The sequence below is a fragment of the Tamandua tetradactyla genome, chromosome 7 (assembly GCF_023851605.1).
Source record: "Tamandua tetradactyla isolate mTamTet1 chromosome 7, mTamTet1.pri, whole genome shotgun sequence".
NCBI lineage: Eukaryota > Metazoa > Chordata > Mammalia > Pilosa > Myrmecophagidae > Tamandua > Tamandua tetradactyla.
This window is the reverse complement of record NC_135333.1, coordinates 40,340,259-40,355,104: the sequence shown is the minus strand read 5'-3', so window position 1 is coordinate 40,355,104 and position 14,846 is coordinate 40,340,259. Positions and strand designations below refer to the sequence as shown.

The following is a 14,846-nucleotide window of genomic DNA, read 5'->3' as shown; positions in this document are numbered from 1 at the left end:
GGAACGAACATCAATGTCTTCTTATCTATGAAACAAGGTGAGTTTTGTAACTTCTTATCAAGTCCTGTTTTGGCTCTGGAAGCCCACATTTTAATTTATGGCTCACATCTAAAACTTGTATCTCTAGACTACAATGTTTCCTCTTTTCTGACCATTCACCCATCATTCTCCTTTTGCTGTGATCTGTAGTACATATTTCCTACCCTCTTATACACATATACCTTTAAAATTTGGTAGCATTTAATAAATACAATTCCAAGGAGTTACTGAATACACCTAACCCTAAACCATTCTTGCAACACTTTATTTTATCTTGAGTCACAGGAGAGTCTGTGGTCTTGTAAAGCTTCACTATATTATCATCATTAAAGCAGTTTTCTGTAAAAATCGACAAAACTTTTCTTTTTTTTCAAAACATGGGCAGGCACCGGGAATTGAACCTGGGTCTCCAGCATGGCAAGTGAAAACTCTGCCTGCTGAGCCACTGTGCTGGCTGGCCCACTTTCAAAGTTGGTAATTCTGAGTAATTTCTCTGCTTCTTGAATATGCTAATGTGGCTTCTCTGCACCTGCCTGGTGTCTTCTTGTGACACATCATGAAGCAGTGGAGGGAGAGTGGCTGAGAATTGGGCAGGTGCAGATTTAAATTCTGGTCCTGACCCTTTGCATGAGTTATTTTTGGAGATGACAACAATAGTATCTGCTTCACGGCCCTGTTGGAACGAAATAAGGTGATGTGAGTACATAAACAGAAGGATTGAATAAATGCTTTGTGAATGAAGAAGTGAAGGAAGGACTGTGGATCAACCAAGGAGGAGACCAAAGAAGAAGACTCTGTTAAGCACAACCTGTGTGCAGCTTATCTGTAGATCTACGCTCTACTTGGGTCTAACAGCCTCTTTGTTTTTTGGTCTTTGCTAAAAGCCAAAGACTAGTGAGGAAAACCAGGAAGATAAAAGTAAAACTACGAGTTTCTTTTTTTAATAATAAATCATCATTTTTACTAGGAAATACAACATCTGCGATTGCACCTAAACCTTTTTACTGTCTGTAAAAGAAGGCTTTCTTCTTTACTTTTTCCTTTCCATTTGGCTAAAAATTTCACAATGTCTATTAGGAGAATGGCCTGTAGAACTGATTATAATGCAGTACAGTATACCAACTTGGTTTCCATTGAAGAAAAGTCTTCTGAGGCTGGTTTGTCTTTCCTGGACTGATCTTATAAACTACTTTGCTTTTTTTTTCTATTGCGAATCAGACAAATGGCAATATCTTTAGTACAAATAATAAGCATTTCGCAGTCTACTTACTTTGAGACATGATTTTCATTAGCTCCCTTTCTCTTCTTGAAGGAAGCCACAGTAAGACGAATTTTAAAATTTTAGTTTTAAAATGCCCCTCCCTCCTGATTCTCCTAGGCTGGGCTGCTTCACTGTCCCCCATAAGGTTACACTCTCAGAGCCCTTACAACAGCCTTATTCAAAACCTGCTGTCCCGGGCAAGCAGCACAGGGGCAGGCAATGATCACTGCAATGGGCCAGGCTGTGTTTGGGTCTCATCAGGGAGGTCCTGAAATTAAATAATTGGCTCTCTTTCAAACTAAAGAGGCTATATTTGATTCCTGGTTACTCATTACTGTACTACATCAGCATCTTACAGGGCAATTACTTGGTCAAGTGGTAGGAAATAAGCAAGTTCCCTGCAGAACACCCTGCAGCACAGGTGGCGAACCCAGCTAAGAAAGGGCAAGAACCCGAGCTAAGCCCCCAGCTTCAGCCACAACAGGTCAGAATACAGAACCCTCCAACAATGAGGGGCCAGCTCCACTGAAATGCTCCTCCCTACTGCTGGGACCAAGAGTGTCCTCATGCTTCTATATTGCCAGGCCATTTTAAATAGAGTTCTCCAAGGGACTGGATACTCAGAATCTCTAGAGGAAACATAGCAAAATTGGTCATACTTTCTCCAGAGACTGTGGACGCAGTGTAGAAGAGTGACACGTGAAACATAGCACAAAGGCATGGACGAGCTGTTTCTGCCTAAGGGGCTGGGGCTCTTTTTCATAGCATGCTGGTATGGAATGCCCTAGTCCCCTTGAAAAATTTTAGTTTACTACACAGCAAAATTTACAGAAGTGGTATTCTAGGCACCTTCAAGTAAGTAGTTTAGTTCTTAGAAATTGCAAACCAGCATGCCAGCCAGCTACACATTGAATAATGGCCAGGAAAGGGACATGTTAGGCAAGCCCCCTGTTTGGGAATCAATGCTTAGTGATTCACATGCAAGGATACAGGGGTTCCTGTCATCGAGGCTGCAGCTGTCCAGGATCAGGGGGATGCCATCCAGCTCACTGACCTAGAGGGAAGAAGATGACAAGGTTACAGCTTATATTAGAACAGCCTGGTGAGGGTTAGAGAGAATAGGATTTGCCTCTCTCTATTTCCTTGCTCACTGTTTTAACATCGTTCATGCAATGATCCGTAACAGCTATACCAATCCAGAAATATTTAAAAACAGACATTTAAACAAAAAGTGACACTTTTTCACTCTTCCTCATAAATACTGGGAATACTGGGGCATGTGGGGAGTCATGAAAAAGGATCCAAGTGGATCCAATTCTTAACAGTGTTCACCAAAATAAGTTCCAAAGGGATCTGAGATCTAAATTTAAAGAATGGAAACATAACAGTACTAGAAGAAAACATATGTGAATTTCTCTTATAAACTCATTAAAAACTCAGAAGCAATAAGAGAAAAGGTTTTAAAATTCACTATATTAAAAACAGGCCAGGGCGGGCCGCGGTGGCTCAGCGGGCAAAGTGCTTGCCTGCTATGCCGGAGGACCTCGGTTCGATTCCCGGCCCCAGCCCATGTAACAAAAACAGAGAAACAAAATACAATAAAAACAAGAAAATGTTTAAAAGATGTTTCCCTTTCTTCCTCCCTTCCTTCCTTCTATCCTTCCTTCCTTCTCTCTGTCTTTAAAAAAAAAAAAAAAAAAAAAAAAAAAAAAAAACAGGCCAATGAAAACTGGAAAATTATTTGTAAGTTATCACAGGTGATAGGTTAATATTTTAATATATAAAGAAGTTCTAAACATTGAGAAAAATAAGACCAATACCTGATAGAAACAAGGGACAAAAAACATGAACAAATAGCACAGAAAATTACATGTAGATGGACAATAAAGATATAAGTGTATGTTCAACCTTGCTCATAATAAGAGAAAGGCAAATTATAATTATACTGAAATAACATTTATCACTATCATACTGGCAAAAATCCAAGTGTGTACTTTGTTGGTGAGGCTATAGAGACAGGCGCTTTCACACATTGCTGAAGTGAATCCTAAATGGTACAATTTCTATGGAAGGAAATTTGGCAATATGTAGCAAAATCATGAGTATATTTACCCTGACCTAGTAATGACATTTCTAGGGATCTGGATCAAAAGTACACCTTCAAATGATGTTTGTACAAGGCTATATTCATTGCAGCACAAATAATTTATTTTTATAACAGTTTTACTGAGATATAATTCACACACCATAAAATTCACCCTTTAAAAGTATATAAGTCAGTAGTTTTAAGTACAGTGTTGTGTAACCATCACCACCATCTAATTTTAGAACAATTTCATAAACCCCCAAAGAAACCCTGACCCTATTAGTAGTTGCTCCCCATTGCTCCCTTCCCTCAGCCCTGGCAACCACTAATCTACTTTTTGTTACTATGAATTTACCTATTCTGGCCATTTCATACAAATGGAGTCATTACAACATGTAGCCTTTTGTGTCTGGCTTTCATATAGTATAATAATATCAGGGTTTACCCATGTTGCAGCATGTCATCAGCAGTTCATTCCTTTTCATGGCTGAGTAACAGCCCCTTGTATAGACATTATTTTGTTTATCCATTCATCAGCTGATAGACATTTGGGTTGTTTCCACTTTTTGGCTATTATGTAGAGTGCTGCTATGAACATTCTTGCAAGGTTTTTGCGTGGACATATGTTTTCAACCCTTTTGGGTATATACCTATGACTGGAAATACTGGGGTCAAACAGTTAGTTATGTTTAACATTTTGAGGAACAGCAAGACTTTCCCAAAGTAGCTGTTCCATTTTACAATTCCATTAGCAACATAAGAAGGCTGTAATTTCTCCATATCCTCATCAAAATATTTTAATCGGAATGGAGGGGGGCGGGGTCAAGATGGCGGCTTAGTAAGGTACGTGCGTCTTAGTTCCTCCTCCAGAGCAACTACTAGGTGAACAGAAACAGTGCAGAACAGCTCCCGGAGCCACGGCAGGGAATGGACACACAGCGTACCCCAGTCTGGACTGGCTAGTCTGACTGCAAGACTCTGCTGCGGTGAGATCTCCGAGTGGCGCGCGATTCCCCGAGCAGCGGCAGCTGTGGCGGACGGAGCTCCTCCCTCCCTCCTTCCCCGGCCGGCTGAGAGTCTCGGAGAGGCAAGTTTCCCAAGCCGCGGCGGCCGGCGCCCCTCTTTAGTGGGCGGCTTCCTGGACCGGCTACGAGTCTCACATCAGAGGGCTACCCAAGCCCTCCCCTGCGGGCCCTCCCCCGCGGGCAGCTTCCTGGTCCGGTGGTGAATTCCCCAGGCCGCCGCGGCCGGCGACCGACACCCCTCCCCCGCGGGCGGCTTCCTGGTCCGGTGGCAAATTCCCCAGGCCGCGGAGGCCGGCGACTGACGCCCCTCCCCCGCGGGCGGCTTCCTGGTCCGGTGGTGAATTCCCCAGGCCGCAGAGGCCGGTGACCGACGCCCCTCCCCCGCGGGCGGCTTCCTGGTCTGGTGGCGAATTCCCTGGGCCCGCTGTGGCCGGGGACCGACACCCCTCCAGGGAGAGGAGGGAATTTCCGACAGTGGCAGGGACTGGGTCCAACCAAACACCAATAGGGGAATTAATAAAGGAGCCACAGGGTCCCCTCAAGCCGCGGCGGCTGACACCCCCACCACGCGCGGCCCCCCGGACCAACTGAGAGAAATGGATCGGAAATACCCAGGCCGTGGAGAACGATGACCGGGGGGATCCCTTACAAACACGTAAGACAAACGTGTGCCACGAGCGCCACCTATTGGTCAGGATAAGAAAAACAGAACCCAGAGATTTCATAGAAAAATCTTACAACCTTGTTGGGTCCGACACCCAGGGAAATCTGACTAAATGCCCAGATGCCAGCAGAAGATAACGGTCCACGCTCAGAAGATTGAGAATATGCTCCAGTCAAAGGAACAAACCAATAGTTCAAATGAGATACAGGAGCTGAGACAACTAATGCTGAATATACGAACAGAAATGGAAAACCTCTTCAAAAATGAAATCGATAAATTGAGGGAGGACATGAAGAAGACATGGGCTGAACAAAAAGAAGAAATAGAAAAACTGAAAAAACAAATCACAGAACTTATGGAAGTGAAAGATAAAGTAGAAAAGATGGAAAAAACAATGGATACCTACAATGACAGATTTAAAGAAACAGAAGATAGAATTAGTGATTTGGAGGATGGAACATCTGAATTCCAAAAAGAAACAGAAACTATCGGGAAAAGAATGGAAAAATTGGAACAGGGTATCAGGGAACTCAAGGACAATATGAACCGCACAAAAATACGTGTTGTGGGTGTCCCAGAAGGAGAAGAGAAGGGAAAAGGAGGAGAAAAACTAATGGAAGAAATTATCACTGAAAATTTCCCAACTCGTATGAAAGACCTAAAATTACAGATCCAAGAAGTGCAGCGCACCCCAAAGAGAATAGAACCAAATAGGCGTTCTCCAAGACACATACTAGTTAGAATGTCAGAGGTCAAAGAGAAAGAGAGGATCTTGAAAGCAGCAAGAGAAAAACAATCCATCACATACAAGGGAAACCCAATAAGACTATGTGTAGATTTCTCAGCAGAAACCATGGAAGCTAGAAGACAGTAGGATGATATATTTAATTTACTAAAAGAGAAAAACTGCCAGCCAAGACTCCTATATCCAGCAAAATTGTCCTTCAAAAACGAGGGAGAAATTAAAACATTCTCAGACAAAAAGTCACTGAGAGAATTTGTGACCAAGAGACCAGCTCTGCAAGAAATACTAAAGGGAGCAATAGAGTCAGATACAAAAAGACAGAAGAGAGAGGTATGGAGAAGAGTGTAGAAAGAAGGAAAATCAGATATGATATATATAATACAAAAGGCAAAATGTTAGAGGAAAATATTATCCAAACAGTAATAACACTAAATGTTAATGGACTGAATTCCCCAATCAAAAGACATAGACTGGCAGAATGGATTAAAAAACAGGATCCTTCTATATGCTGTCTACAGGAAACACATCTTAGACCCAAAGATAAACATAGGTTGAAAGTGAAAGGTTGGGAAAAGATATTTCATGCAAATAATAACCAGAAAAGAGCAGGAGTGGCTATACTAATATCCAACAAATTAGACTTCAAATGTAAAACAGTTAAAAGAGACAAAGAAGGACACTATATACTAATAAAAGGAACAATTCAACAAGAAGACATAACAATCATAAATATTTATGCACCGAACCAGAATGCCCCAAAATACGTGAGGAATACACTACAAACACTGAAAAGGGAAATAGACTCATATACCATAATAGTTGGAGACTTCAATTCGCCACTCTCATCAATGGACAGAACATCTAGACAGAGGATCAATAAAGAAACAGAGAATTTGAATATTACAATAAATGAGCTAGACTTAACAGACATTTATAGGACATTACACCCCACAACAGCAGGATACACCTTTTTCTCAAGTGGTCATAGATCATTTTGTGCATCAAAAAACTTCATCAAGAAAGTAGAAAAGACAGCCTACACAATGGGAGACAATATTTGGAAATGACATATCAGATAAAGGTCTAGTATCCAGAATTTATAAAGAGATTGTTCAACTCAACAACAAAAAGACAGCCAACCCAATTACAAAATGGGAAAAAGACTTGAATAGACACCTCTCAGAAGAGGAAATACAAATGGCCAAAAGGCACATGAAGAGATGCTCAATGTCCCTGGCCATTAGAGAAATGCAAATCAAAACCACAATGAGATATCATCTCACACCCACCAGAATGGCCATTATCAACAAAAAAGAAAATGACAAGTGCTGGAGAGGATGCGGTGAAAGAGACACACTTATCCACTGTTGGTGGGAATGTCAAATGGTGCAACCACTGTGGAAGGCAGTTTGGCGGTTCCTCAAAAAGCTGAATATAGAATTGCCATACGACCCAGCAATACCATTGCTGGGAATCTACTCAAAGGAATTAAGGGCAAAAACTCAAACGGACATTTGCACACCAATGTTTATAGCAGCGTTATTTACAATTGCAAAGAGATGGAAACAGCCAAAATGTCCATCAACAGACGAGTGGCTAAACAAACTGTGGTATATACATACGATGGAATATTATGCAGCTTTAAGACAGGATAAACTTATGAAGCATGTAATAACATGGATGGACCTAGAGAACATTATGCTGAGTGAGTCTAGCCAAAAACTAAAAGACAAATACTGTATGGTCCCACTGATGTGAACCGACATTCGAGAATAAACTTGGAATATGTCATTGGTAACAGAGTCCAGCAGGAGTTAGAAACAGGGTAAGATAATGGGTAATTGGAGCTGATGGGATACAGACTGTGCAACAGGACTAGATACAAAAACTCAAAAATGGACAGCACAATAATACCTAATTGTAAAGTAATCATGTTAAAACACTGAATGAAGCTGCATCCGAGCTATAGGTTTTTGTTTTGTTTTGTTTTGATTTTACTATTATTACTTTTATTTTTTTCTCTATATTAACATTCTACATCTTTTTCGGTTGTGTTGCTAGTTCTTCTAAACCGATGCAAATGTACTAAGAAACGATGATCATGCATCTATGTGATGATGTTAAGAATTACTGATTGCATATGTAGAATGGTATGATTTCTAAATGTTGGGTTAATTTCTTTTTTTCCGTTAATTAATAAAAAAAAAAAGAAGAATGGAGGTCAGAGCGCCAAGTGCAGCCAGGATGCTGCGGCTCGCAACATGACCTGGCCGTAAATATCTGGAGCTTTGGGGCAACTGTTCACACACACTGTGCAGGCCAACAAATCTTTGGTTAGAGCCAGATCAGGCACTTGTAGAAGAAATGCATGACCCAAGACCGGGTGTTAGGAGTGGATTTCCGGAAATATAATGGACACAGGTTCTTAACTTTTTATTGATAAGTTGTAGTGAAGAAAATAAAGGGCAGACTCAAGAAAAAAAAATATTTTAATCATCTCGGTGGGTGTGAAGTGGTATCTTGTGGTTTTGATTTGCATTCGCCTAATGACTACTGTTGTTGAGTGCAGCAGAAGTTATAATAACAAAAGATACTGGAAACAACTCAAATTCCAACAATATGAAGCTGGTTGAGTAAGTTATGACATAAACACAACAGATTTCTATATAGGTGAGAAAATGAATGGGGAACATCACTAATATACTGTTATGGAGGGACTGACAGGATATAATTATAGGTGAAAACTGCAAAGTACAGAATGGAACTGTTTTGTGCAATAAAGAAGAAATAAAGATATTTTCTTAAAATTCCAAAATGAAACAATGAAGATTCACATTAAAACCTAGTAATTGTTTTCTATAGAGGGAAGAAATGGGGGTGGAAGAAACAGGTTTAGAAGCTCTATGATGATACCTAGTTTTATAGTTTTGACTTTGGAATCCTATATATGTTTAATACAGGTTTAAAAGTTAAATTTAAAAGTCACAAAACCTAAAAACAATAAGAAAACTAATTAATCTGAGGGCATACAAAACATAGAAAAATTAGTTCTCAGAATTAAAACACAGTTTCTTGACTTTACACCCCTAATGACATATATGCCAAAATCAAAGAGAACTATATAGAAATCTTAAAATACATTTGGTCATTTTAGCATTACTAATATCAGTAATGTTATTTTGAACTGTTATTTATATATTTGGTTTAAAACAAATGGGGAATTAATATCATTAGGAACCAAGGTTTTCGGTATTAGAAATGAGTAATCAAATCAAAGAATTTTATACTTGAATGAGAAATATTAGTATGAACTTATGACTTAATTCTCTTTCCAAAAAAGTATTTATTTCCTAGATCTGTTTATTGAAAAGACCTAGAAGCAAAGGCAACGCGGTAGCAATGAGCATATGTAGTACCAGATTACTTATACTAAATACCACTTCCCAGAGAAAAAAAAAAATAGCTCTCCAGTAGACTCTGATGTTCAGACTTGGCTGAGAGTCACTGTTCCTAATGGGCCTGTTTCACAAATCAATCAGTGGATAATCTGCCCATTTCTGTTTTCTAGGCACTGGAGGTGGGGTGGGAAAAGAGCTTCTGCTTAAAAGACGGGTAGTACAAGCAAGGCAATAACAGATACTTCCACGATTTCATTTAATTCTGACAATGTCAGGGTTTGTTTGACTGTCTCAATTGTACAGGTAAAAGTGAGACTGAGACGGTTAAGTGCCCCACCTGTGGCCACTGACCTAGTGAGTGCCAAAGTGAGGTCCAGAGACCACTCTCAGAAACAGATGCTGCAAGGAAGACCTGAGAAACTCTTCTAGCAATCTGATGAAGGTTTGCTATGTCTGTTGAGCCTCATAATAAAATCTGGACTTGACTCTTCTATGTACTTTGAAAATTTCATTTATTTAGTAATTCATTTGTATTATATTTTAACAAAAAATGTTGGTCCAGGATGGTTTGGAGGTAAAAACTGGTTCTTCAGCACAGGTCATTTGAAAAGCATTGCACAGAGGGGTAGAGCCCTTGAGAAGGTTAGTTTGGAGAGGTCCATGCTTCCCAATGTAGCCCTTACTTCTTCTTTAGCAGCCTGCTGTGCGCCTAGCAGCAGGATGGGGTTGCGAACAATCAAGTATCTTGGTGGGAAAGAAGGGCTCTGGGGCATACATGTGCCTCCCTGCCAACAATGATGTGATGAGGCAGAAAGGTCCAGAGAGGAAGCAAGGTCCTGCAAACCGGCCTGGAGACGTAAAATCAGCAAATCCTCCCCACTTCTCTGTGAACTTACTCTCTAAAACCTTCTCGAACCTGGGTACATGTCCATGCCAGACCAAGCCTAGTGTCTGCTAGGGAATGTATGGCATGGGATCACAGGGAAGCCTCTCTGAAGAAGCCACTTTTAGCTTGAGATGAGAAGAATGAACAGAAACGAAATAGACCAATAACGGGAGCTGTGGAGAGTGTTTCAGATAGTAGAAAAAGCATGTACCAAAGCTGGGAGATAGGAAGGGAAACGAAGAGTCAGGGACTGTGTCTTAGTGCATCACAGAGGTAGAGAGCAAGCATTGTGGAATGAGACAATGGGGCCAAGCCTGGCTCTACCCTCAGAAGCCAGGTGTACTCATCTAGAAGAGGGGACAGCAGGGTCATCTTCAAAGAGCACTGGGAATCTGGAGGCATTCCCACACAGGGCTAGCACGGTACAGGCCCAATAAAGAAGAGTGACGAGGAGGGCACGGCAGTCAATATTCTGTGGGCTGGAGCAAGAAGTATCAAGAGGCAGCTCCTGAGAGCACGAGGAAGCTGGAGCAACTCCCACATAGCTGAGTTTACAGTTCTACTCAGCAGTACACAAAATTGCATACTTATTTTTAAAAACCAGAGCTTTTGGTAGGTGAGAAATAAAGTATTAATTCAGGATTTATTACTCAATGAAAGAAAAACATTTCACTCCCTGAATAAAACGTGAATACTGAGAGACGTTAAATGGGTGAGATTTTCTTTGAAGAAAATGAAAATCACACTCTAAATATTGAAATTGAAGCAGTCAGTAAAAGTGAATTAAGAGTTCTTGAAAATCATGGTTATACTGAAGTTGAGGCTACACTGAGGGTATGCATTCATGGATAAGCTCATACACCTATACTGTGAAATGATTCAAGAGAACTTTTACAGAAATTCATTAAATACTTGTAAACATAAATGACCTATTTTAGACAGGGATGAGGGTGACATTATGGCACATACATAATTACAGACTTATGACTGAACAGAGGTTAAGGTCACCAGAGAAAATACACAATGCAACATATTCCGGTGGGTTGACTGACAATAATACAATTGTGTAATTACAAAACTGAAGTTTACTACATGTACTAAGCTATTGTCTGAGGCAGGGGAGAATAAATAGGAAATTAACAAGTTTTCTTCTGTTCACACTTCATAAAACAAGGAAATTGTTTGTTTATGGACCTAACATGTTGGGAATGGATTCTAGATCCATAATAAATGAGTCACAAGCTATAGTTCCTTCAAAGAGCCAAACTCAGTCAACGCTTTCAGGTGGTTAACACATCTCAACAAGACAATAAGCCTGGCTTAAACAAACTAATAATTAGCCTCTGGAAATAAAGCATAAAGAGAAGGACAACTAATAGATTTGCTAACTGCTGTCTCCTACCGTGGCCAATAACCTCAGAGAATGTATAGGCCCAACTCAAAGCACTATATGTAAGCCCTGGTGGGAAAACATAGGAGGCTGTCCGAAAACAGGACTTCAGGTGTGTTGGCTGCTCCGACTGTTAATCACAGACACCTGAAGGAAAGGAGCAGCACACCACCAACGTGGGGTGGAATCACATTTTAAATATATACTGAACCAAGTCTGACACTTGGTCAAAAGGAATTCGTAACACAGCTCCTCAAGATAAGGACCACAAGAGCCCTCGCTCTGAAGTGAGTGAGCAACCAAGCCAGGAGTGGGCGTGCTCAGGCAAGGTTTCTATTTGGGGATGAAACCAAGACATCCACAGGCACACTGATGGCTAACTCAGAGAAAGCGTGAAGCCCAGAGGTGGCCATTCTGTCTTGTTGGAGATGGAGAAGCTCAGGCCCACCAGTGGGACTCAATCACTAAAACTCACTCCTAGAGAACAGGGATGCTCTGGGAGTCAAAGAGTCTCACATTTGAATTCCAGTTCAGCCTTTTACCTGAGTGACCTTGGGGAGGTTTTGAAACTCCACTAAATCTAGATTTTCTTTTATGTAATGAGGGTCACATACCCACTTCATAAGGCTATAGAGAGGGTTACAAGAGAAAGCATTCAGGCTTAATGTCCAACACATAATAAGGACATAAGAACTGCAGTTTTTGTGGTATTATTTTTGCTTGATTCTGAGATTCATAAGGATTCCTTTACCACCTACACTTGAAAGGAGCTGGACATAATAATCCTTCATGAACCACAAGTTGTCCTTAAGCCAAGTCCGAATATATATTTACTTCCATAATCACAAGAAATTTGGTAGACATAGATTACTCTAAGTTAGTGCCATGCTTTTTATTGACTGTCTCATGAGCTGGTTAGACTTTCAGGTTACTAAGTTCCATCCAGACTCTTCCATTGGTGTTTGCCTTACACAAACAGCTATATTCTAAGTCTCATAAACAATGTATTACCATTTATCTTTGCAATGCATTTATTTCCATGGTGTCTGGGCAGCTCGACATTGGGCATTTCTTGAATGAGTTACCTAACTGCTTCTGTTCCCAATGCCAAAGGAACAAGTAATGGTGTTATCCAAGAAGCTACAAGAAAGAAGGTAGCTTGCATTTTGCAGGATCACCTGATGGAGGAAATCATTTTATAGAGATTCAACTCAAAGTAAAATCCAAGCCAGTGGTTCTCCACTTCGGCTACATATTAGAACACCAGAGGAGGTTTTATAAGGCACCAGTAACTTGGTCCCAGCTGCAGAACAAGTGACTTACTTTCAGTGCTTCAGACACACTCTCTGGGTATTCTAATATGCAGCTACATTGAAGCAAAACCGGAGAGATCTGCTCCAATTCCCAAGAGCAACTTCTTTATTTGGTTTAACTTATTCTAGAGAGTCATGGTCAGGTTCATGTATCAAACTTGACCAGGTGGTGGTACCTGTTTGTCTGGTTGGGCAAGTGCTGGCCTGTCTGTTGCTATGAGGACATTTCATAGAATTAAATCATGATCATATCAGCTGCATCCACAGCTGATTCCATTTGTAATCAGCCAAGGGGAGTGTGTTCTGCAATGAGTGGTGCTTAATCTAATCACGGGAAGCCTTTTAAGGAGGATTCCAAAGAGATGGGCTCTCTTCTCTTCCTGCTTTGGCCAGCAAGCCTCTCAGGTGGATTTCATCCAGACCCTCCACTGAAGTCGTCAGCTTCAGAGCCTGCCCTACGGATTTTGGACTCTACGTTCCCAAGGTCACATGAGACACTTTTATAAATTTTATATTTACGGATATTTCCTGTTGATTCTGTTTCTCTAAGGAACCCTAACTAATACATAGACCTTCAGAATTGCCCATATTTAACGGATCAGATTTTTGTAGCTCTTCATCTGCTTCTTGTCCTGGGTAGGCAGTACAATTTTAAATATTACACTATTTCTACAATTGCTTCACCCTCAAGAGAAAGCTTCCTTTCCTCAGTTCCTTGACTGGGAATCATGATCTGTTTGGTTTATTTTTGTTTTGCATCTCAAGTTTCGTTGTTGTTGTTGTTGTTGTTGTTTTACTACTACTTTCATTGCCTCTAGCTGCTGTTGCCTAGAGGGCAAATTCTGGGAGGAGGTTTACCCTGGAGAGGACTTTCTCAGGTCAGTATTTCCCAGCCAAAACAGGGCCAGTGACCTACGAAGGTAGTACAGTTGGCTTCAGAGAGCCCTGGGGAAGGGATCAGGAAAGACACCATAAGCCTTTTTGACAGCTCCCAAGGCTATGCTTTCCTAGCCAGCCCAGCAGATGGCACCTTTCAGCAAACTGTTCCCAGAAGCCCTAGGGAGGCCCTGCACCTTAAAATTTCTACCGCTTCCACTACTAATGGGGGCAGATTTGAAACAATGGCTGGAGCTCTGTACTGAAACAGCACCTCAGAGCTGGGGCCCAGAAATCTGAATTTGCTGATCAAAAGCTGTAATCAGCACTCATCCATGTACACCACACTCTCATTCTTTGGGAAGAAGACTTCTACATCCCTTTCTGTCCACACCAGCCAACCAGGGACTGGACCCCAAGGCAGCCCACCTCAAGAGTGGGGAATGAGCTACTCTAAAGTTCTCTACTGCAGTTCCTCTGCCTCTTCCTTCTTCTGGCTCTTCCCTGGATGGTCTATAGAGATCCCCTGGCCTCCAGAGCCCCAGAACAGTTGTTTCAGACAGTTCCTACCCACCCATGAGCTGTTTTGGTCCTCCTGGAACTCCCCATTCCACCATATTCCCCAAAAGTTCTACTGGCAGTTTTTTCTTTTTACTCTGTATGCCTTTTATTTCTTTTGCCGAATGTAACAGATTGCTTAGAACCTCCATTACAGTGTTGACATGCATGCTGTTTTTCCTCATCTGAAGGGAAAACATCAGCCTTTCATCATAACATGTGAAATTAGGTGCCAGAGTTTTTCACAGATGCCCTTTATCAAGTTCTTTTCTACTCTTAGTTTGCTGAAAATTTTATCATGAATGGATATTGAATTTTGTCAGAAGCTTTTCCTCCATCTACTGGGATAATCATATATTAAAATGTTAACAAAAGAGAATTTAAGTATTTGATTTTCTAATGCTAAACTGAAAATATGGCCTTGTCATTCATGACACATTAGCATTTTATATATTACAGGTTTCAATTTGCTAATGTATTTTTAAAGTTTCTATAGTTGTATTAATCTTCTGATAAGAAATCTGCACAATCACTGACACTGATCGTCACTGCAGAATATTTACTCCGTCTTTTTGCCAGGACCAACAAAGGCCTTTGTGGTTCTC

The 14,846-nt window shown here is 40.9% G+C and overlaps 1 protein-coding gene and 1 long non-coding RNA gene across 2 annotated transcripts in view; one reads left to right on the top strand and one right to left on the bottom strand.

Annotated features, from left to right (window-relative positions):
- Window positions 1–14,846, bottom strand: part of ATXN10 (ataxin 10) — a 288,405-nt gene that overhangs the window by 29,823 nt on the left and 243,736 nt on the right. The window contains exon 10 of the mRNA XM_077169167.1: window positions 2,291–2,354. Coding sequence (XP_077025282.1) covers window positions 2,291–2,354 — 64 coding nt within the window. The remainder of the gene's footprint in view (window positions 1–2,290; window positions 2,355–14,846) is intronic.
- The window catches only part of LOC143691128 (uncharacterized), a 60,267-nt gene that overhangs the window by 24,822 nt on the left and 20,599 nt on the right, over window positions 1–14,846 (top strand). The gene's annotated exons all lie outside the window — the stretch shown is intronic.